Raw genomic sequence first — 24,164 nt, 5'->3', positions numbered from 1 at the left:
AAAGTTCACAATGGGTTGCAGTGAGGAGGTAGAAAGGGAAGTGTAGATGACTCTTAGAAGAAACTAGGATGAGAACAGGAGGAACACAGATCTCTATCTAGAGAGTAGCTTGCTTTTGTATTTTCTAAAGGATGAAAAAGACTCGACAGTGAAGGTTGACAGAAAGAGCCTATAGAGCGGAGGAAGGAACTGAAAATACAGGACAGAGAGCAGATAAGTGAGCAGAGAGGCCTCGTAATACTGTTTCTGAGCATCTCCATCTGTATGTCTCATAGACATCTCAAATACCAAAAGTCCAAGAGTGCACTCTGATCTTGCGCCTGCAACCGGATCTTTTCAACACTGTTTCCCATTTCAGTAAATGGTACTACCATGTAAGCTGGTGCCTAGTAAGTAAGGAACCTAGAACTCCTCCTTCACTTCTTTTTCTTCACTCCCCACACGTAGTCACCACTTCTCCCCTTTAACACCTCTCAAACCATCAACTTCTCTCTATTTCCATCATCATTACTTTAGTTCAAGACATCATCATCTCTTATCCGCACAACAGGTTCCTAACTGGCCTCACTACATCAGCCTAGCTCCCCTTCAATTCAGCCTTCTAAGTGAACATTTTATTGCCCATATCTGATCGTACCGCTCTGCTTAAAAATCCTTTAAGGGTTTTTTATCATCTGTCTTCGTATCATCTATATGAACTCACCCCATGGCTATCTCTCTGGCCACTTTCCTCCTTTGTTCTCTCCACTCCAACTCTACTGGCCTTGTCTCTTGGCATATTCTCCTCCCATCTTGGGGCTTAACTCCTCCTCATCCTTATAATCTTGTCTTAAACATCACAGCACCAGAGAGGACTATGTTCTCCTGCTGTTACCTCCAGAGTTCCCCGTCTTTCTTCTTTAAGACACATGTCACAACTGTAATTCACTAATGGCCTGTACAATCATTTAATTCTGTCTTTCCCACTGGACTGCAAACTTCTGATGGATGCAGAGACAGTATGTGTTTTGTTTAGTGCTACAGTCTCCTGTGCCTGGAACACAGTAGACTCTTAATACAATTTCTTCAATGAGAAGAATAAATGAATAAAAAAATTAACTTTGGGCAGGAAACGGGACATTTCCTCCTGAGACTGAAGAGAATAAATAAAGATGGGTACAACTGAAGATAAGTTGAAAAGTAGTTATGTGACATTAAGGAAGAAATGGGCAATTTAGAGAAGTCACATCTTATAGCACCAATTTTCTTGCGCTGACAGTGTTGAAAGAGGGGGAATATTGTTTAAGTATGGCCAAGGTTTAAAGTGATTGCTAAAGGGAAAAAGAAGAGGAGACAGGAACTTGACCAAGAATTAGTAAAGGACTGTTTTGTGATAGTGGTGAGGGGACAACTCTACACAAAGACGGAAACCGCAATACAAAAATCTACTAAATCAAACGAATCAGCGTGGATTTCTCTGTGAAAAGTCTAAATACCTCTGACTTTATTTCAAGAATAACGTCTGATTTGACTAATAAAATTTTGCCAGTAGAATTCATTGATAAGATTAAGAATGACTTACAATGAACACATTTGTAGGTAATTTGATTCTACAAAAATATCTGAGAAACCCACCAACATTTTCTTCTGTCAAGTTGTTTCACACAATCTTTTAATTACATAATTAATTTGTTGGGTAAGTTATTTCTTTAGAGATAGCATAAAGGCAAACAATCTGTTCTTTAGTCAATTATGACAAATGTTTTATTGGTAGGATCCAAATTAAAGTTTTGTTGGTTCCCTAAGCCAATAAGATAAGATATAAAGTGCCACAAAAATCCAACCCAATCTGCAACTACTCTCCACCTCCAGGATGTATTAGAGATGAAATAAACAGCTTTTGAATTAAGTAGCTTTTGCTGCTTAACAGTGGCTAACAGTGGTTTGTTCTAGTAAATAAAAAAACTCTAGGCTCACCTTCCCACTCTCCCTCCAGATGGTGCCACGGCTGCAAGCGGAGAAGAGTTTACAGCTTGAGCAAAGACAGCTTGCCTTATTATTATTATGCAACATAACAGCTTCATCAGCTTTCAGCTTTATTTCTTGGTATGACCTTTTCTACACAGGCTCACACAATTCCATAGTACTTTCTGACTAAATGAAATTCTAACACTATGTGGCAAATATGAAGATTCTCAGGAGAATGACCAAGAATGGAATGTGAAAAAAGAAAAATTCTTCTCTTGTGTGCTCCTTCAAAGCAGGTGTCTGTCCCTCCTCTTCTTTCAGGATCCCCCACTCATCTCCTTGTCCTTGCCAAAAGGTGCTTCCACTCCCCTAGACCTCAAACCAGACCTCTAGCTCTCCACTGTCTATCAAGGAATGCCTACAGAGGCATTAGCCACTAGTGTGCTCCTCTTGACTCAGAATATTTGCAATTTTAAAAGGACGCTTTTAATACAGAAAAATCCTTCAATGAACTCTTAAGGGTATACTGATATTCAGAGGTAATGGGATCTTTTAATCTGGCATAGAAACAGGTTAGAAAAAGAGATAAAAGCTATGTCGCAAAGGGAAGCAAAAGGAAAGGTGGTCTTACTATCTTAGTTTCTTTCTACCAGAATGTTCCTAACTACAAATCTGATAGTGGGTTTCATTAATCAACTCACATCAAGAATCCTTAAAGGGTAGCTACCGAACCCCCATCTGTAAAAGCTTTGTTCTCCAAGTGCCCATCCCCATCCCCCAAGCCATCTATCTCTCACAAAGAAGAGAATAAAGGAAGAACTTAGTTCACCTCTTTGGAAAGGCCACCAACCTCTGGCCTTAACCCTCAAACACTGAGGCCAGAAGAGTCAATGTGCACCTTACTACCTCTCAAGTTCAACTGGACAAAAGGAACCATCTAGCTATTCCTACCTAAGAACCTAGATTTTGAAGGAGCTTTAGATATCATGTGGTATAAACTTCTTGTTACAGATGAAGAATAAGAGATTCAGACTACGAGTAGACTGACTTTCCAAGGTCACATAACTGGTTAAAAGCAGAACCTACTTCATTATTATATCTACCACCCCACTGACTCTCTTTTTACTTTGTTAATGCAGGGATGTTGTCATCACATGTTCTTGGACATTTTTCCTGGATAAACCTTAAATATAAAATAATTCTTGTAAAATATATGCCAAGATTTCCTTTCCATCTCCTAGAATTCCTGAACATTTATTTATTTTTATGAAGCTTTGGTGAAATATTCTTCTGTATTCATGTACTGACTTTACAAAGTTAATTTTAAGATCAGTAAAATATAAATTATAAAATATACATCATGACAAAGATATTAAAACTACTCTTTTTTTTTTTTTTGGCCCCGCCACACAATGTGTGGCCTCTTAGTTCCCTGATGAGGGATCGAACCCGTGCCCCCCGCAGTGGAAGCGCAGAGTCTTAACCGCTGGACTGCCAGGGAAGTCCCTAAAACTATTCTTAAGCCTTGAATTACTGTAGCTCACAAAACAAAGTTTTCAGTGTTTTAATCCACTGTGACAAGCTCTAGTTAAAAAAATAAACCCTAAAATTTCTTGAGTTGAGAAAACACTATTCTAACCTTTACCAAAATAGTTCAGCTGCATAAATAAAATAAGGTTATCATACGTACTTAAAGCTCTAGAATGATCCGGATTCCTTATTCCCTTTGCTCGTAACCTCTGAAGAAGAACTGTTGAGGACAACTGTTTTACAAGATATACTGCCATGGAATAGTTCTGGAAAAAAAAAAAAAAAAAAAAAGATGTAGAAAGCAAACAACATACGTAAGTAAATAGGTACATCTATTTTAATCCCACAATGATAGGGAAAGAAAATTAACACCTGTTTAAAACACCTACTGTGTGCCAAGCACTATCTTAGGTGTTTTCATGAATGGTAATTCATTTAATCTTAACCAAAAAGCTGCTGAGGTAATCCTATTTTTATGGATGAGGAAAGTGAAGTGTAGAAAAGTAAAAGAACTTGTTCTAATTTTGCAACTTTCAAGAGATAATGCCAGGTCTGTCATGCTTCTGTATTACCTGACTACCGATGCTTGAAGTTAATCAATTTAGGCACTTATGTAAAGAATATTGTTAAAAATAAATATAAACCAAGGCCAGTAAGATGTCAAAGTCATCATAAAACATATTTAGCAGGTAACAGTAGCTATTTAAAAAATTAGACTGGCATCCTAATTTATACCATTTAATTTCTCTCTATGCCTTTAACTAGTTTTGAAAAGACCCTACTTGGGCTATTATCACAACAAGCAGAGGGAATATTAAATATTTTCAAAGAGAAGCTGATGGTTTGGCAAAAGAACAGATGAATATCCATTACCAGCAGAGGGACTACACAGAGATGGTACTAGGAGAAGGGGGACAAAGAAAATAGTTTATCAACAAGCCAAGGCAAAGTAAAGGGTACATGACTGGATAAGAGGAAGAAAAGAGGGCTGAGGCTTATGAAGGGTAAGAGAGAGATTTAAATGAGAAGGTCCACTTTCCACTTGGTGTTGGAATCAAAGAGGAAGGTCAAGAGATTTGGAAAGAAGCAAAAGGAAAAATAATTATTGCCATCTTCTATTTATTAGCTACATACAGTTTTACACGCACTCTTAATATATACTCTCCACTTCATTTAAACCTCAAAGAAGGCCTGTAAGAGATAGGTAGGGCAACTATCTTTCTAAGTAAAGGATTGATGAAATGTAGGCACACAAAAATGCTTTTAATTTTAAATTTTAAAAAATATATGTAATCTGCTCATGATCATGCACCTGCTTGGTGACAAAGGTGGCACTAGAAATCAAGAGGAAAGTGTAGGGATGTCAGAACAATGGACTAATGGCCAAGGCCAGTGTAGTTCTCTATAGTTCTTGATTTCACATACCATTTGCTTTGACCCTCCTAACCTTCCAATGTACATTCCAACTTTCAGTTACTTTCGCACTTTGGAAAATGCATCCCACTCTTTTGGCAAGAAGAGAATATATGTACAATACCCTCTGGAAGGTCAAATTTTCATTTAGAGTTCAGAAACCTATCCATGTTCACATGCTACACATTTTCCAGGAAAAAAATGAAGTATCAAAAAAGCTAATTTGGGAGGGATAAATTAGGAGTCTGGGATTAACATATGCACACTACTATATATAAAATAGATAATCAACAAGGACCTACTGTATAGCACAGGGAACGCTGCTCAATACTCTGTAATAACCTAAATGGGAAAATAAGCTTAAAAAGAATGGATATATGTACATGTATAACTTGAATCACTTTGCTGTACACCTGAAACTAACATTGTAAATCAACTATACTCCAATATAAAATAAAAATTAAACATTTTTTAAAAGCTAATTTACTTTCATTAATAAATCCCATAATTTATTAATGAGGAACAAATAACCTTAAAACTTACCCAAATTTTAGACATACAACATACCAATCTAATATAAAACTAAAAAGTTCCTTTTAGAAAAAAAATCCTTATTCACCTTTATTATTTGATTAATGGTTCAAGTATGATAGAAACTGGAGAAATGCTAATTAACACTGTGAAATAATTATATATACTTACAGCCTGAATCTTCAGAACTAGTAATCACCCTAAGGCTTTATATATATATAAATTTTTAAGGAGAGGTCAAGTAGAAACTACAAGTTCAGTGAAAAGGTATGTTCACTCTAGTTGAAACACGTAACCAGATAAGAAATTTTAAAAAAGGAAGAAAAAGAAGGTCAGGTATTAACAAACACCACTTGTACCGATAATATGGAATTAAATTTTATATCACATGAAAGAGATTCAGCAGCAACCCCCACCAAAACTTCACAGTGGTATAATATCTCTCCTAGGTAGATGATATATTGTTCCTGCTAACCCTTCAAAGTACTACTTAACTCCAACTACTGAAATATATTGCATTACACTGATGTTTTTGTCAAATGCTTTTTCAAAGTCTTCAAAATTGTCTATCAAGTTTATAGGACATTTTCTTCAGTATTAAGATATGATCTATTCATTAAGTGCCCTTTACACCAGTATCTAAATAACTTCTCTACAAACAATGACAGTTTAATAAATGCTAGATGCAGTGATTACTCTGAGGTAGGATAGGAAGTTACAACATAGTTCACTTATTTCCTTCAAGCACTGTACTAGCTCTTCTTTTTCTCTTATATTACAATTTTTTAAATTGAGCTATAATTGACATATAATATTGTGTAAGTTTAAGGTGTACATGTTGACTGCATAGTTATAATATATTGTAAGACGATTACCACCATAACATTAGCTCTTCCATTTATTTCCTTTCAAGACATAATGCTAACATTTCTCAATGGCAACTAATAATACAGAAATTAATCCCCAAAACAGTAAGAGATCCTACATGAACTATTCAGAGTATCTTCACAAGCTGAATAAAACTAGGATCAAAAACCAATCTAATCAGTTATCTTTTGGGCTTTAGAAAAGAATAATTTTCTTTCAATGTTTTATTTCAAAAAGAAGGTCTCCAACTTGTAGATCATGGTCTACGCAAATCTTAACCTGGGAGACCTTCAAATGACTGAAGATTACTGTTTTCTTTCTGAGGTGTGGAAGGCTTCCCATGGAAGAATATTTCCCCCTCTCCTCTAGTGCTATATATCAGCAACTACATTTCCCTCCTCTCCCCCAGTTTGACTTCTTTCATAGTTCACTGTAAACACCCTGGTGTTTATACACTTTTCACACACAGACAAAACCCAAAACATCTGCAATACCCTCTTCAAAAAGGGGGACAAAAACAGGGAGCCCAAGGTACACTAGAAAAAAACATTTAAAAGGATTTTAAAAACCTAATAGTGACATACTGATTAGGTAAAGAAAAAATATAATATATAACCTTGATGGATGTCAAAAAAGGATTTTGATAAAATTAAAAGTCCATTTCTCTCAAAGATATACAGTACAAAAGAGGACCATAGGATTATATTATTGCTATAATTAAGTTCTATCAAAACTTAATAGCCATTATAATAATGTTGTGACACTAGTATTCTCATTAACATAAGGAACAAGTCAAGTATGTCCACTAGCACTCACATTACTTAACATTGTTCTGAAGGTTCTAGACAGCACAAGAGAACAAGAATAAGAAATTATGGCATAAGTATTAGGATTATCATTATTCATATAATGATACATCTCAGACTCAAAACTGCCTATTTGGAAATACCAAGAAACCTACTAAAAAGCTATCAGAACCAATAAGTGAATTTATGTACTAAGTAAATATTCAACAATAACTAGCTTTTAAATAAATCAACAATAAGTACATTTTTTAGAAAATACAACAGAAAAAAGATCTATTTACAAGAGCAGTAATAATAATAAACAACACAAAAATCAATAAAAATATGGAAAACTTCTAAGAAGAAACCTATTAAATTACTGAGGAACATGAAAGAGGATTTGAATAAATGGAGAAACATACAGTTCCTGAAATAAGGACATTAAATACTGTAAATAAGTTAATCCTCTCTAAGTTAATATACACATTTTAAAGCAAGCTCATTTATTCCCAGAAAGATTAGGGGGAATAATGCAGGGGAGTATGCCTTACTCCATGCAATGACTTTTTCAACATTTTCACTCTCCTCAAGGCCCCGATTTCTTCTCTCACTCTCAGCAGACCTCTCTCACAGACTTAAGAGAATTCATCAGATCAGAACTTACCATCTCTCCAGTACCAATCATATACATGCATCCAATCCTTTTATTCCACTAAATAAAGAAGTTGTCCCTCCTAGCTACAATGAGTTACTTAATGAAATTCACTATTATTTTTCTCGTGTATATTTAATCTCTTCCTCCCAAGAAGATACCTGCCATCATCCTTTATACCTGTTTAACACTCTCTCATTAAAGCAAACAAATAACTCTCATCTCAAATTTCCCTCCAGCTCAGCTGTATCTATTTCCAAAGCTACCCTTCTATAACTCACTATCTCCACTGCCTTACCTCTGCCTGGTCACAATCGGGCTTCTCCTCCCACCATCCACCAAAACAGCTCATGCTAAAGTCAACTTTATGTTTCTAATCCAAAAAGTATTTTTTTAGATTTCAACATGCTTGACTTCTCAACATCTGTTCAATACTGCTTACCATCTCCTTTTTTTTTTTTTTAATAAATTTTATTTTATTTACTTATTATTTTTGGCTGCATTGGGTCTTCGTTGCTACACGCAGGCTTTCTCTAGCTGAGTGGGGGCTACTCTTCATTGTGGTACACGGGCTTCTCATTGCGGTGGCTTCTCTTGTAGTGGGGCACGGGCTCTAGGCACACGGGCCTCAGCAGTTGTGGCTCACAGGCTCTAGAGCACAGGCTCCGTAGTTGTGGCGCACGGGCCCAGTTGCCCCATGGCATGTGGGATCTTCCCGGACCAGGGCTCAAACCCGTGTTCCCTGCATTGGCAGGTAAATTCTTAACCACTGCGCCACCAGGGAAGTCCCTGTCCTTCTTTTTTGAAACTCTTCCCTTGGTTTCTCATACCCACCCCCGGTTCTGCCCCACATCTCTAGTACTATTTCCCCATGTCTTCTGCAGGTTCATTCTCTTCTATCCAGTATTAAAAGTTACAGTTCTTCAAGAATGGTAAGTGTTCAACACTCTCTTCTTTTTACTTGTTACAGTTCCCCTAAACAATGTCAGCCTGCTTTTATGGCTCTAGTAACCACCAATATGCAGATGACTCATTTTTTTCTCTAGCCCAAACTTGTCCTCTGAGCCTATATGCCCAACTGCCTCTTCAGCATGTCTCAAAGGCATCTCAAACTCAAAAGCTTCAAAACTGAACTCATGATTGTCTCCATGTAGTCCTCCAATACTCCTTCCTTCAAAGCAAAGCAAAGCAAAACAAAACGCACCTAAATTCAGTCCTTTTTCAGTGTTTCCTCTATCTCAGTAATATTTTCATTTACCTTGTCACTCAAGCCAGAAACCAAGGAGTCATCCTTGACCTCTCCCTTTCTCTTAGCCCCTATTTCTAATCTATCACTTATTCCTACAGATCCACCTATTTATCTCCATCCCCAGTGCCACCACTCTAGACTAATATACTATTTCTCTCACTAACGCTTCAGCAATAGTAAGAGGTAAGAATGCTAGGCTAAGAAACCATACAGAAAAGTTCAGAACACACACAGGATAAATAAAAGCAAATATATAATAATGGTGACTTCAGAATTAGCATTTGTTTAGTTAATGGTATTAGAACTGGCTATTTAAAAAATTAAATTTTTATTTCACACTACACATAAATTCACAATGGATTAAATATTTAAAGGTAAAACTAGAAACCTCAAAAGTCAAGAAAAAAATATAAACAAATATTTATGTAAGATTGGGAAGGGCAGACAGACTAAACTTGATGGAGGCTGACTGGAAAGACTATAAAGAAACAAAACTGTGCAACTAGAGATTATCATACTAAGTGAAGTAAGAAAGAGAAAGACCAATGCCATATGACATCACTTATAGGTAGAATCTAATATATGACACAAATGAACCTATCTATGAAACAGAAACAGAATCAGGTACGTAGAGAATAGACTGGTGGTTGCCAAGGGGGAGGGCAATGGAAGAGGGTAGGAGTGGGAGTTTGGAATTAGCAAATGCAAAGTGGTATATATAGGATGAATAAAGAACAAGGTCCTACTGTATCGTACAGGGAACTATATTCAATATCCTGTGATAAACCATAATGGAAAAGAATATGAAAAAGAATGTGTGTGTATATATATGTATATATGTATGTGTGTGTGTATATATATATATATATATATGTATATAACTGAGTCACTTTTATGTACCGCAGTAATTAACACAACACTGTAATTCAACTATACTCAATAAAAAATAAATTAAAAAAAAGAAAAACAAAACTGGTTAAGATTTGGCTCCGTAATAATTTAAATCTTCTACACATTAAATAAAAATAAAGGGCAATAAACTAGAAACAAACATTTGCCACATGTAAAAGAGGGTTAAATCAATATATAAAGAACTCAGAAACAATAAAAACAGCAATAGAGAAATAGATATTGATATGATTTTTAAATGTGAATAATCACAAACATAAAATATGTCCAACCTCAATAAGAGGAGTACTAATTAAAACAATGTGGTACCACTATTTACCTATTAAAATTAGTAGAGATCTTAAAGAAAATAAAACTCAATGTTATCCGTCGACAGGCACGTGAATAAACACAAAGTTAGAGAATAAATTTGTACAACATCTTTTGGTAAGGTAATCTGCCAATGTACACAAAATTTCTTTAAATTCTGATGCTCTTTGACTCAGCAATTCCACTTCTGGGAATTTACTCTAAGGAAATTACCATGTATGTATGCAAAGTTAGAGCTACTAGGATGGTCTTCAAAATGTTCTTTGAAATAGTAATGAATCAACCAAATAAATGTTCAACAGCAGGGAACATCATATTGGAATATGATGTAGCCATTTAAAATCATGCAGATGAACATGAAATGACATAGGAAGATGTTTATGAAAACTACTCAGTGAAAGTTATCAGGTTATAAAACACTGTTTAAAACATTTTTTAAATGGGAACATGTTGAAAATTCATTGAGACAAAAATAAATCCTTTTGCAACTCATTTTATTTACATACAAGCTCAGGTAGCCATGGAGATTAACCATTCCTTATACTTATTCCTTATTCCTTATTTGGTAGAAACAAAAATTTACTTACTCTTCCAATTTCTGCAGTCCATGAAACAACAATGGTGTTTGGTACAGTTGTGGACAATCGGACAAGTGAGGTGATATTAATTGGTCGGCTGGGTCGCTTTGGTTCCACACCATTTTTAGTAGGTGGAAGATAACCCTAAGGATGAAATATAATTTATTTCTACTTATTACTTCCACAATCATTTCAACTTCCATTCCTTAAAAAAAAACCCTACAAACTACATATGAGAAAATATGAGAATTTTCATTTAAAAGTAGAGAAGCAAACATTTGTAAGAGTTTCCTGTATGTTTCTCTAAACAACCATACAGTCTCATAGTAAGCCTGAGAAAAATACTGGTGGCAGAACTTAAAAATCTCTAAACTTTAACAATCAGGTTGAATTCATAAAGAGCTTGGATAAGTATATAAGGACTATTTTAAAGGTGAACAATAACAGCCCCACTCCTCAAAGGCACAGCATTCTTCAAATCTCTATTGTACCACAAGCTTCCAGACTTACACGAATACATCTGAGGTTTTGTTGAAACAATCTCGTCTTCCCAAAATTCAGTAAAACACGAAAGCTACCACACCCAACTCCTAGACTATGTCTCCATAGCTAATGTCACAGCTGTTAATTGTACATAGTTGGTGCAAGTGTTTCACTCAGTCACATGAATATATATCCAAAATAAAGATGTTTTCTTAATGAAAAAATATGATTAACAACAGCTGTGATGACTTATTTGCTAGCTATGCTGGCAATGCACTTTTTAAAAAATAGCTTTTGGGACTTACTGGAAGGCTGCAAGGTTTCGTATTCACTTTCACACAAAGATTGGGTGGGAAGTGATCTTCTTGTGGACAACTGGTTTCTGATAAACAAAACCTAAACAATAAATGACAAGTTTAATTACCTTTATTAAAGGATGACACCACATTAATATTTTTGTTCCATAGCTAATCTAAAAGATGGTCAAACTTAATAACAACAGCAAAAAACTACTAAACCTGAATAAATACATGAATAAATGTATTGAAATAGGTTCAAAATAAATAATTCTGTCAATGTAGAGTTTCAGTGGTCACAACTACCAACCTGTAGTTGTCTTCATAATATTTCCAGTCATTTGTTCAAGCATGTTTTTGGGGGGAGGAGGTGGGGAAGTGCTCTGTGGTTGAATAAATTTAAGAAATTTTGAATCAAAAAATTAAATTAAGTTTCCTCCATATAGAACTTCTCAGAGCTAGGCTAACAATAACTGTAACTTTTTAAGAGGGAAATATAAATATATAGTAGTTCCCAAATTTATTTGTCTGTGAAACATTTTTTTGTCTGTTCTCAGCAGACTATACTGAAAATGCTAGAAGTCCATCCCTGGGATCAAGTTCTGTCCACTAAGCCCAGGTACTCCATTATTCCCTGAAAACTGAAGATGCTGAATAATAACATTAATTGTATTATACCCACATGTGTTTAGAATACTATTTTAGAAACTCATGAAAACATTTATTTCTAAATTAAACGCGTTATCTTTTGGGAAAACCAACGACAACTACATAATTTGTTCATTCTCACTCCATTCTTACATAGATCAAGAAATAAATTATTAATTTGCTATTTAAGACAACTATTCTTGATTATTATACTTCCTTATTCCCAATATAGAGCTGAGGCTCATTCCACTTTACAGAATGTTCACAGCACCTTTGAGTTACATGTTAAGAAGAACGCTATCTCTGAATTCTGTGAAATATTCATCACGCACAAACATCTTCTCTCAACATCTTGATCTGCCGGCCATGCAATCTGTGTGAGGGAGTGTTCACAAAATGGGACAATTTTCTATGTAAAATTTTACGGGTACATATAAATATATGGTCATCTTTAAGCAGGGACAATCTATAGCTTCCATTAGATTCTCAAAGGGGTTAGAGATCCATATAAAGCTTGAGAATTACTAATCTACAAAGATTTTCTCAAAATATACTTAGCAAACAGATGTCAAAGCCCAAAAGATCATCTCTAACCCCAGCAGAAGCTTCTATTACAGGCGAGTTCTTTACTTTGCAACAGTAAGAGGATGCCATAAAGTTTTAAATCAATTACTCCAATGCAGAGATAAATTAGAAACGTGAACCTGGCTGCCTGAAGCTACAGAAAAGCAATAATTTATATGACAAGTTGACTCCTATTCAATTAAGTAAAAAGTGAAAATCTAAATCACCCTTACAAACCAAAGAGAAAAAAAGATTTTAAAAATGGGGAACAAGAGCAGAAAGTTTCTATATAGGAGTTCATGGGGGTGGGGAGGGGAAACAGATAAATGAAAACAGATTAGGAATCTAATAGAGAAAATATTGATCCTAATTCTGACCAAATTGTTTTCATGTTTTAGATAAAGACTTACAATTAGGATAGTGGAAGGTATACGCTCCCAACTTAATAACACTGGGATTGCTGTAGTGGGTGAGGAGGGTGGGGATGAAAACAATTTAGTAAAATACAAAGAACCACCTAACAATTACCAAATATAATACAAAATGGTTCTTTATTCATCAAATTCTGGAGATAAATTTGATGGCTAAGCCATTTTTAACCGTCAAGATTCCCTTAGAATCTCTGAATTGATCTTAGAAAGAAAACCTTCCTTTGGAATGTGAACCATACCTCTTTACTGCTTTAAACAATGCATGCGTACGTTAATACTAAGGACAGTAACTAGATATTTTGCTTTAGAGCTATGGTTTTCAAACTTTATTTTAGTCTTAGGATACTCTCCTCAAATGAAAACTAACCCAGAAGTCAAACATGTAGAACAGATCAAAGCCACATTACTTTGGTTCAGAGTGTGTGTATATGTGTGTGTCAGGTGGGGGAATTGGGGGGGTTGGGGGAGAGAAGGTGGAATGGTAGCCAAAGGGTAGCCCCCAAACAGTGGCTCCAAGCAACAGTCTGAAAACCACTGTTTTAAAGGACAAAGTCACATATCAGTATGAACAAAATGTAAACTATTGAGGCAGGGAAGTAAAAAATGTTACAGCAATATATAATTAATTATGAAGGCACCATATTTTAGTCCTTTAATTTATTCAGTCATTATCATAGTCTGCCCCTGACAGAGGAAAAAGTACCTTTTACACAGAAACACCTTTGTCAGTGCCTTCCAAAACCAAGAACTCAACCTCTCCTCTGCTTTCTCAGTTTTCATCACACTATTTTTGAACCTAGATCAGAGTTTTTCACATTATTCCATGAAGCACTGAGCTGGTACTTTCATCTCTTTTCTGATCTCCTAGTGTATTTATAATCTGTACATACAACTTAGTATCTGATTATTGAGACTGGGCTATCTGTTTGACTTATCCTTCCCACTTTATAGGGAAAACAGCTTGTTGAGGAAAACAACTGTCTTGAATTTCCTCTTCTATCCCTATTGCAAAAAGAACATTGTGGGACACTTAGGTTTACACAAGGATAGTCACTGAGTAAAAAGAACAGCATAAGATGGTTTATGTAAGCAACAAGAGAGAGACATATTAACATAAAAGATGTCTTAGATATTCTTAGAAGAAATGGGCTAAGAAAAGAAACTGAATATGGGCAGTAGCATGTTGGAAAATTTTCGTTTTCCAAATTGTAAAATTTCGTCTTTACAAATCTATCAAGAGATGTCTTACATGGAATCTAAATTAGAGAGTATTTAAATTAATGGTTTAAAAATACAGGACAAAACAAATTAGACTATTTTGGTTCTTGTTAGTCCATGAGACACTGTAGACTTAACCTAAGTATTAGTTCTTTATCTACAGTAGTTTGCCACTCATGCAGATAAGGTCTTTGCTTTCATAAAACTTGGTACTTCTAAAGAGCTGACCACCATATTTAAACATATCATTAGCTGGAGCTTCTCAACCAACCAAGGGCAACCAAAATAGAGAAATATGGTTAAATATATGGCACATCACTTGCTACATTAAAATCTAACTTTGATAGTAATTAGGATGTATCATGACAGGAAAAGGTTTTCCCTCACCCAAACATCTAAACCCAATACTTTCAATATACTTACTGAAAATTAGGCAGATTTTTTAAATCTTTAAGAAATATTAACTTTTAAACTTTGGATATATACTGTAGTCAACACTGTACCTTAACTGGACCTGCACTGTGAAGTCACATTTGGTCCCAGAAATATCCCTAGAAAAGACAGAGTAAGAACTACAATTATTTTAAAGATATACAGAGGAAAGCTGATTCAAAGACACTGTTACTCCAGAAAGTATTTCAAATTTATCAGAAATATTAACAGTTATTAGGGTAACTAACACTATAATAATATTTTCAATACTAATATTTGCATGACAATAATACTCATCCAATACCCTGTTTTAAAAAGTCACTTATTATAGACAAAACTGGACTCAAAGGTCAAGCTGCAAGTTACACTCGAAGACAACTTACATGGAACTACTGATTTGCTGCACTTGTTGTGGTGTCAATGCAAATGCAAAACAGGTTTCTCGAAAGCGCTGACTGTTGTCTGATGCTAAAGAAGAAAAGAATTATATTTTTAATTACCTTCAAATTCATCAATATAGAACACATCAGCAAACAAAACAAAACAAAACAAAAAAAACCCAGCCATTCACACACCTTTAATTAACTAGGACGGATTCTAGAGTTTAGGTAACAACTCAGTTAAGACACTGAAAAATAAGATATGTGCCAAATATCTAATCATATAGATGTCTGCATCTAAAAAGCACACTTGTATAAAAACATGCTGATATTAATTTTATTTAAAATAATATAAACCCATTTAAAGATACATGGCTTCTGAGTTAAGTAACAAACATATACATACACCTTGAGATCTGCACAGGTGAGATGACAGTTGGACTTGAAGGCAAATTAAGAATTTTATCATCTCCCATCTAACTATACCATGCCAAGTTTTATACAATAAATATCATATATAGTTTCTCCTATGCTTAGATGAATTGATGTCAAAATGGGCCTGTGGTCACTATCTCAAAGGAGGAAAGGAGTTACAAGAAGGGAAGGAAGGGAATAGAGAGAAGGAAGGGGGGGAAGTGGAGGTGGGGAGAGAGAAAAGAGCAAGAGAACAGGGAGGAAGGCACAGGTCAGTGAAGACCAGGGATTCCTACAGGGCGCTGCCGTGAGCAACAATATTTCTATTGGCTTTTAATACACGTTATATCTATTTTTAAAATCAGTGGTCAATATCCCTCTTGTTCACTAATATTTCCTCAGTGCTTGGCACAAAGAAGCACTGAATGACTGTTTGTTGAACGAACAAAAGACTGAAAATAAGAAATACCAAACTTAATTATTTAAACTGTCTTTTTCCAGGATAATTTTCTAGAACAAATGGATCACTGAAAGTTATTACCAAGGAACTCCTGGCCTGTGGGCCACTTAAACTGGTGCAGAAAAAGGAGCTGAAGCCACCTCTAAAAGGGTTCAAACAAAGTATAAATGGAGGAAGTGAAAGGAAGGTTGAACTCTATCTAGATCAATGGTCTGCAAGCTCATTTGATTATTTGTACCTTTCAGCAAAATAATTTAGCAAATACCATGTATATGTTATGTATGTTAAACTATTATACTGATATTGTATATGCTATAAAACACACCAAAAATAGAATTAGATTTTATGGAAAATCTCAACTTTAGAAACTTCTATTTTACAGGTAGATATTTTTTCCTTTATCCCTATGGATTGTCTTGTGTACCCACTGAGATGCATACCCCCAACATCAGAGATCATTGTTTCGGATGATTTGCCTGCAAGCAACACTTCCTCCAAAATTACCACCAAACACAAATGTCAAAAAGCCTTACAAATGTATCACTATGAGAAAGAAATGCAAAAGAACACTGTTGATCTACAATTTCATGTCAATATAGGAGTATCTTTTAAAGTCTACATTTGCTTTTCTGCTTTCTGTGATCTGGGAAGGTTTTTTCTTAAAACCTCTATCCCCAAGAAACAGTTACTAACCAGAAAGTTATCTTAATCATGAAATATCAACGTGGCAAAAGGCAGATAACCAAGGACCAGAATGTAGAAAAGCAAAGTTTCCTCTGTCAGGCAATGAAAGTAACTTCTTTTGCTTCTTAGAGGATATGTCTCTATAAAGATTTTAGTCCAGTAGGCTTATCCTGATTTAGATTTCTGGCTCCATTCTAAAACAGTGCTATTGATAAAATAATTTCCCAAGTACCAAAATTAATATTATTCTCTGGGCAAAATTTCAGATTCATTTTAGAATACATGAGTAGAGTAAGTTTTGGACACACACACACGCAGATTTAGATAGAGAAGATATGACTAAAATAACAAGGCTGTTTCTTGAGCCACACATAAAAATCAGGTTTATTACTTAATAGTAACCCCTTTTTACATCCTCTTATATATAAATGCTCATGGGGTTACTACTGTTTACCTGGAAAAGCATCTTTTGCACTATTTGATTTTCAGGTTTAATTTTGCTATGAATGCCAGTGAATTTATAGTTTTGGTCTTAGGTAAGACTATTTAAGAACTTTCCTAAAGGTTAATTAAGCTATCATTATCCCTTTCAGAAAAGTTCAGGCCAAACAGAATCATGGAATCTTCATACTGAAAAATGAGTCTTACAAATCATCCAAAACAATGACCTCTGATGTTGGGGGTATGCATCTCAGTGGGTACACAAGACAATCCACAGGGTTAAAGGAAAAAATATCTACCTGTAAAATAGAAGTTTCTAAAGTTGAGATTTTCCATAAAATCTAATTCACAAAAATATCTAAAAGTTTATGTCAAATCTTAACTTTTTTAACTCCTATTTTTGGTGTGTTTTATAGCATATACAATATCAATATAATTGTTTAACGTATATAACATATACATGGTATATGCTAAATTATTTTGCTGAAAGGTACAAATAATCAAATGAGCTTGCAGACCATTGATCTAGATAGAGTTCAACCTTCCCTTCAATTCTTCCATTTATACTTTGTTTGAACCCTTTTAGAGATGGGGGAAGAGAAGCTATCACCTTGTCAAGCAGAAGATGACTGGTGATAAACAGTGTAATTGTAAGAAAGCTTGCAGCCCAACAGAGTAGCAAAGTTTAGTGGAAAGAGATGAGATCACATACACCTGGATTCCAAACTGGTTTTACCACTTATTTGCCATGTGACCTTAGGTACTTATCCACTCTGAATCTGTTTTCTTCAATATTTAAACATAAACATACACAAACACAAAAACCCTCATAGGATTATTTTAAATTTAAATGAGGTAAGGTATTTAAAACAAGCACCAATTTCCTTTTCTGTCTCCCTTCCTCCTTATGCCCTTACACTGAATCAAAATATATAATGCTTTAACTCCCACCCACTGATGTCATATAGCATATCCAGTCATAGCCATTCTTCAAATATTTTAGACAGCATTAATGTGCCCCCCCTCTCTCCATCGACTCTTGCCACTGTACTTCAGGCAAGACTTCAGAATTACTCACCATTCTGATCTTTCTCCTCTGGACATATCCCAGTCTATCACACTTTTAAAGTGACAGCCAGAATTGAACACACTCTGTCATAGCATACTATTTCTCCAAAATATTTGCTGCCCCTCTGTACTGGCCCATCCCCACAGGAGGAATATGACCCAGTGCCACCGATGCCTTGGTCAATGAAATATGAGTAGAAGTGTACCACTGTGGAGCAGACCTTTAAGAACTATCCTTGGGTTTCAACATCTTTCTTTCCAGTCTGCCTTGATTCTAGAGTGGAGAGAACATAGAGCACAGCCACAACCAATCCACAGCTAATAAGTAACGTAAGTGAAAAATAAATCTTAGTTGTTTGCCATTGAAATTTATGATTGCTTGTAAGCTGACTTATTATTCAGATGTGATATGACAAGAACAATATTTTTATCAACAACTACCATCTACTACTGTTAATCCATACAACAATCATAAAGAAATCTACTCTTTTTTCAGATTTAGAAATTGAGGTTCAAAGTAGTTATGCAACTGTCAAGGCCTCATACTAGGTAAGTAGAATCCGAACTGGAAGTCAGATCTACACATTTCCAAAGCCCATGCTCTTCTCAAAACATAGGTTTATTAGCTCCCCTGATCTAAGAGTGCTGTACTTCTATTAATGCAGCCTAGCATTATACTGAATCATAGAAAACAGGAAAAGAGGGCTTCCCTGGTGGCGCAGTGGTTGACAATCTGCCTGCCAATGCAGGGGACACGGGTTCGAGCCCTGGTCTGGGAAGATCCCACATGCCGCGGAGCGACTAGGCCCGTGAGCCACAACTACTGAGCCTGCGCGTCTGGAGCCTGTGCTCCACAACAAGAGAGGCCGCAACAGTGAAAGGCCCGCGCACCGCGATGAAGAGTGGCCCCTGCTTGCCACGACTAGAGAAAGCCCTTGCATAGAAACGAAGACCCAACACAGCCAAAAATAAAATAAAATAAAATAACTAAGTCAGGAGCTCTTTAAAAAAAAAAAAAGAAAAAGAAAACAGGAAAAGAATTACCCACTATACCCTCATCATAACTGCTTGTCATTTTTACATATTTCTTTCCAATCAAATTACACATACAATTTAAAAGCTCGCTTTAAAAAAATTACTCTTATCACATTTTCAATTACAATCTCTATTACCATATTTTAATTATTGCATTGTATTCTATCTGTGGGGTGTATGAAAATTTTAATTGCTCCCTTGATAAACCATTTAGGTTTCTCTAATTTTTCATTATTTGAAATGACTGTATACAGGGCTTATACGTTTGTTTTTTGGAACAGGGGCGGGGGGCGGGTAGCTATTATTTTCTTTGGATCAATTCCCAGATGTGGGTTTTCTGGGTCAAAAAGTATGGAGATTTTTTTAAATGCATCTTGACATATCACAAGAGTAGTTTGCAAATGCTTGTAACACTATAAGACCATTAGCAATTTGTGCATCTACTAAATGCATCCTACTCTGGCCTGCACAGGAGTTGCTGCTAATTTAATGGGTGGATCTGGGCAACTCCTTAGTAGTTTAATTTGTATTAAGAATTTTTTTCTTGTTTTTAACTTATTTAGTTAATTGCCTAATCTTGTCCTATGCCCATTTTTACATCTGCATAACAGTTTCATATATAAAAAATATTAACCCTTTGGAAATCTGCTGCAAATATTTCCCCCAGTCTGTTATGTTTTTTCATTTTGGCTACATTTTGGGATGATACAAAAGTTAAGTTTTATGTAGTCTAATCTGTCAACCACCTCCTTGTAAATTTGTGTTGTTCCCCTTCTTAGGTTCAATCAGGACACAATTCAGTTCTTTGGCTTGTTGTTTCTATGTAATTATCAATCCATCTGGAACTTATTTTAGTATGTGATATTTTTTAAAAATCTAAATTTTTGTTTCTCCAAATTGCTTAGTTATACTAACACCATTTGTTAAATAATCCTTCTTCTCTATGGATATGTGTGCTTCCTTTATCATATATTAAATCCTTATATCCAACATGTTCCATTTCCAGGCTATTTTCTCATTGGTCTTTTTTATCCTGGTGCTGGCACTCTATTTTTTAATTGTTATAGTTTCATTATGTTTTAATATCTTCTATCAGGTTTCTCTCCATCCATTCTTCTTTTTTCAGAACTTTAACATCAACTCAAAGTTTTATCATCTAGATAAACTTCTGAATCCTTTTGCCATGATTCTCAAAGCTCAATGGTATTTTGAGTAGAATTACAATAAACCCATAAATTATTTTGAGAGCTGACATCTTTATATATCTTTACATCTTTAATCTTCCCATCCTGGAGTACTGTATCTGTGTCCATTTATTCATATTCTTAAGGTTTTGTCATTTTCATCATATAAATTAGTCACACAGTTCCCATTAAGATTATTCTTATGCAAAATATCAACAATAGAATGACTGACTAAACATTCATATAATGGAATACTCTATAACCAAAAAAATAGAGAAAAATCAACAACACCAGAAGCTAGTTTCTTTTTGAAGATCAATAAAACTGATAAACCTCTAGCAAGACTACTAGGGAAAAGAAGAAAAGAAAAATAAGAATAAGGAATAAGAGGTAACATCACTACAGATTCTATAGACAATAAAAGTATATAGGAGAATATCATGAACACCTTTCGGCCAAAAATTGACAATTTAGAAAAAACAAATTTCTTGAAAAACAAAAACTACCAAATAGATAACCTGAATAGCTCATATCTAGTTTAAAGTTTGAATTTGTAGTTAAGTATCTTTCCTGAAAGAAAAGTCTAGGCCCAGATGTTTTCTCTGTGGAATTCTACCAAATATTTAAGAAAGAAATAGTACCAATTCTACATAAATTGTTTAAAAAAACTGAAGAATTCTATCAAACATTTAAGCAAAGAGTAATACAAATTCTAAACAAACACTTGCCCCCAAATTAAAAAGAGAGTATTTCACAACTCATTTTATGAGAGTATTACTCCAGTACCAAAACAAGACAAAGACATTAAAAGAAAATCACCACTGTTACCTCTCATGAACATAAATACAAACATTCTTAACAGAACTTTCACAAATCAAATCCAACCATATAAAAAAAAGGATAATACATCATAACCAAGAGAGATTTATCCCAAGAATGCATGGTTGTTTCAACATTCAAGTCACTAGATTAACAAACTAAAAAAGAAACATGTTGTCATTTCAATAGATGCAGAAAAAGCATGTGACAAAAATTTAACATCCATTCCTGATTTTTAAAAGAACTCTCAGCAAACCAGGAATAGAAGTGAACTTCCTCAACCCAATAAAGGATTTCTATGAAAAATTTACAGCCAACATTACACTTAGGGACTTCCCTGGTGGTCCAGTGGTTAAGAATCTGCCTTCCAATGCGGGAGATGTGGGTTCGATCCTTGGTCAGAGAACTAGGATCCCACATGCCGCTAAGCCTATGTTCCACAACCACTGAGCCCACGCACTCTGGAACCAAAACTAGAGAAGCCCGCTCACCACAACGAAGGGTTCCACACGCTGCAACGAAGATCCCACGTGCCGAAATCAATCAATCAATCAATCAATCAATCAATCAAAACAAAAAACAACAACAAAAATTACAATTAAAGATGAGAGACTAAAGAATTAGAAACAAGACAGTGACATCCACTCATCATTTCTATTCAACAATGTACTGGAGATTCTTGCCAGTTCAATAAGGCAAGAAAAAGAAAGAAAAAACATCAGGATTGAAAAATAACTAAAACCATCTATTCACAGACAACATGATGATCTATGTAGAAAATCTGACAGAATCTACCAAAAGGTATTAGAATAAGTGAGTTTAATAAGGTAACAATTATATACAAAAATCTGTGCTATTTCTATAAAATAGCAGTAAACAATAAGAAATTGAAATTTTAACAACACATTTATAGTAGCATCCCCTCAAAATGAAATACTTAGGCATAAAACTGACAGAAGAGGAGCTAGACCTGTGCATTGAAAAATGCCAAATATTGCTCAGAGAAATTAAGGACCCAAATAAATGAAGAGCTAGATAGTGTTCATGGATCAGATGACTCAATGCGGTTAAGATATCAGTTGTTTCCAAACTGATCTACAGATTCAATGTAATCCAATAAAAATCCTAGCTAGTTTGGTTTTTTTTGAAGAAATTGATAAGGTGCTTCTAAACTTCATGTGGAAATGTAAAGGACCTAGAAGAGCTAAAACAACTTTGAAAAAGAAGAACAAAGCTAGAGGGCTAGTACCACTTGATTTTGAAACTTATTATAAAGCTACAGTAATTAAGACAGTGTGATGCTGGTGTCTAGATTAAAAAAATAGATCTATGGAGCAGAATAGAAAATCTTGAAACATACCCACATATATATGAACGACTGATTTTTGACAAAGGTGTAAGGGCAATTTAGTTGAAAAAGAACAGTCTTTTCAATGAATGGTGCCAGAACAACTGGATACCCATATGCAGTGGGGGAAAAGTGCTTTGAGTCATATAGTACACCATATGCAAAAATTAACACAAAGTAGATCATAGGTGACATCAGAGAAAATGGTAGAATAGAAAGCTCCAGGAGTTAGTTCCTCCTTCCAAACAACCATTAAGCTGGGGGGAAAAAAATCAGAATCAATGATTTCAGAACTCTGAACCTGATCAGACACACAGCAACCAGGGGAATGCTTGATGAAGAAAGAGACTGCTGAATCTGTTGAGAGAGCTGTGAGTGATCTAGCAATTATCCCCTATTCCTCAGCCCCACTGTAGCTGTAGGGACTGTAGCCTGTCATCTATCACAAGATTTAAAGAGATGTACACACTTTTGGGGGGGCAGGGTGAGGGGTGATTGGATGTTTGGAGAAATCTCTGTCAGATCACAGGCCGACTGAAGAGACAATGGAAGAGAAACTTCACAGACCACACACAAGGAATACAGACTTTGCAAAAGTAGTAAAGGAAAGTCACTATAGTCCCCTTGCAGATCTAGCTCCAGCTTCTCACTGAGGGTCACTAAGTTGCTGAAGACCTCTTTGGACTCCTCATCCACCTCGAATCCACAAAAATTGAGAACAAACTGTGGGCAAAGGTTCTTCCAAACCCCATTCATGGTGATGGCTGTAACCTCATGGCAAGCAAAGTCAATGTTTTTTACGGCCTTGTAGATGTTATAGTCCTTCCAAAATTGTCGCAAGGTTGTTCCTGATTTGTCACTCACCTTTACTGCCTGACGAAAAGTGTGATGTAAATAATATATCTTGAAACTCGCTATAACTCCCTGGTCCATAGGTTGGACGAGCGACGTAGTATTCGGTGGCAGATGTACTACTTTGATGTTGGGATGAAAGTCATCTATGAATGGCGGGTGGCCCGGAGCACTGTCAAGCAGCAAAAGAATGTTGGAATGGGATGTCCTTCTCCAAGCAATATTTCTCTACCTCTGGGATAAAGTGGTGGAAAAACCAGTCCTGGAAAATGGCCTGTGTAACCCAGGCTTTGGGGTTACTCTTCCACACAACAGGAAGAGAGCCCTTGGCTATGTTTTTAAGGGCTCTTGTGTTCTCTCAATGATAAGCTAAGAGAGGCTTCAGCTTCATATCACCAGAAGCATTGCCACCAAACAACAGAGTTAGCTTATCCTTTGCTGCTTTACAGCCTGGCATCAACTTTTCCTCCTTACTGATGTAACTTTGGTCTGGCATCCTCTTCCAGTACAGTCCTGTCTCATCCACGTTAAAAACCTGCTCAGGTGAATACCTGCCTTCATCAATAATTTCTCGAAGTGTTTCAGGAAATTCCCAGGCAGCTACTGTATCTGCACTTGCTGCCTTGACACTTACTTT

At 35.5% G+C, this 24,164-nt stretch overlaps 1 protein-coding gene across 5 annotated transcripts in view; it reads right to left on the bottom strand.

Annotated features, from left to right (window-relative positions):
* The window catches only part of PIAS1 (protein inhibitor of activated STAT 1), a 222,524-nt gene that overhangs the window by 29,459 nt on the left and 168,901 nt on the right, over positions 1-24,164 (bottom strand). For all 5 annotated transcript variants that reach the window (XM_082383315.1, XM_082383314.1, XM_082383317.1 and 2 more), the window contains exons 3-7: positions 15,226-15,310; positions 14,914-14,961; positions 11,559-11,649; positions 10,780-10,914; positions 3,638-3,743 (exon numbers count right to left, since the gene is read on the bottom strand). In XM_082383315.1, the coding sequence (XP_082239441.1) occupies positions 3,638-3,743; positions 10,780-10,914; positions 11,559-11,649; positions 14,914-14,961; positions 15,226-15,310 (465 nt within the window). The remainder of the gene's footprint in view (positions 1-3,637; positions 3,744-10,779; positions 10,915-11,558; positions 11,650-14,913; positions 14,962-15,225; positions 15,311-24,164) is intronic.

The sequence above is a fragment of the Balaenoptera borealis genome, assembly GCF_965194805.1.
Source record: "Balaenoptera borealis genome assembly, chromosome: 3".
Taxonomy (NCBI): Eukaryota; Metazoa; Chordata; class Mammalia; order Artiodactyla; family Balaenopteridae; genus Balaenoptera; species Balaenoptera borealis.
This window is presented reverse-complemented; position numbering and strand designations above follow the sequence as displayed.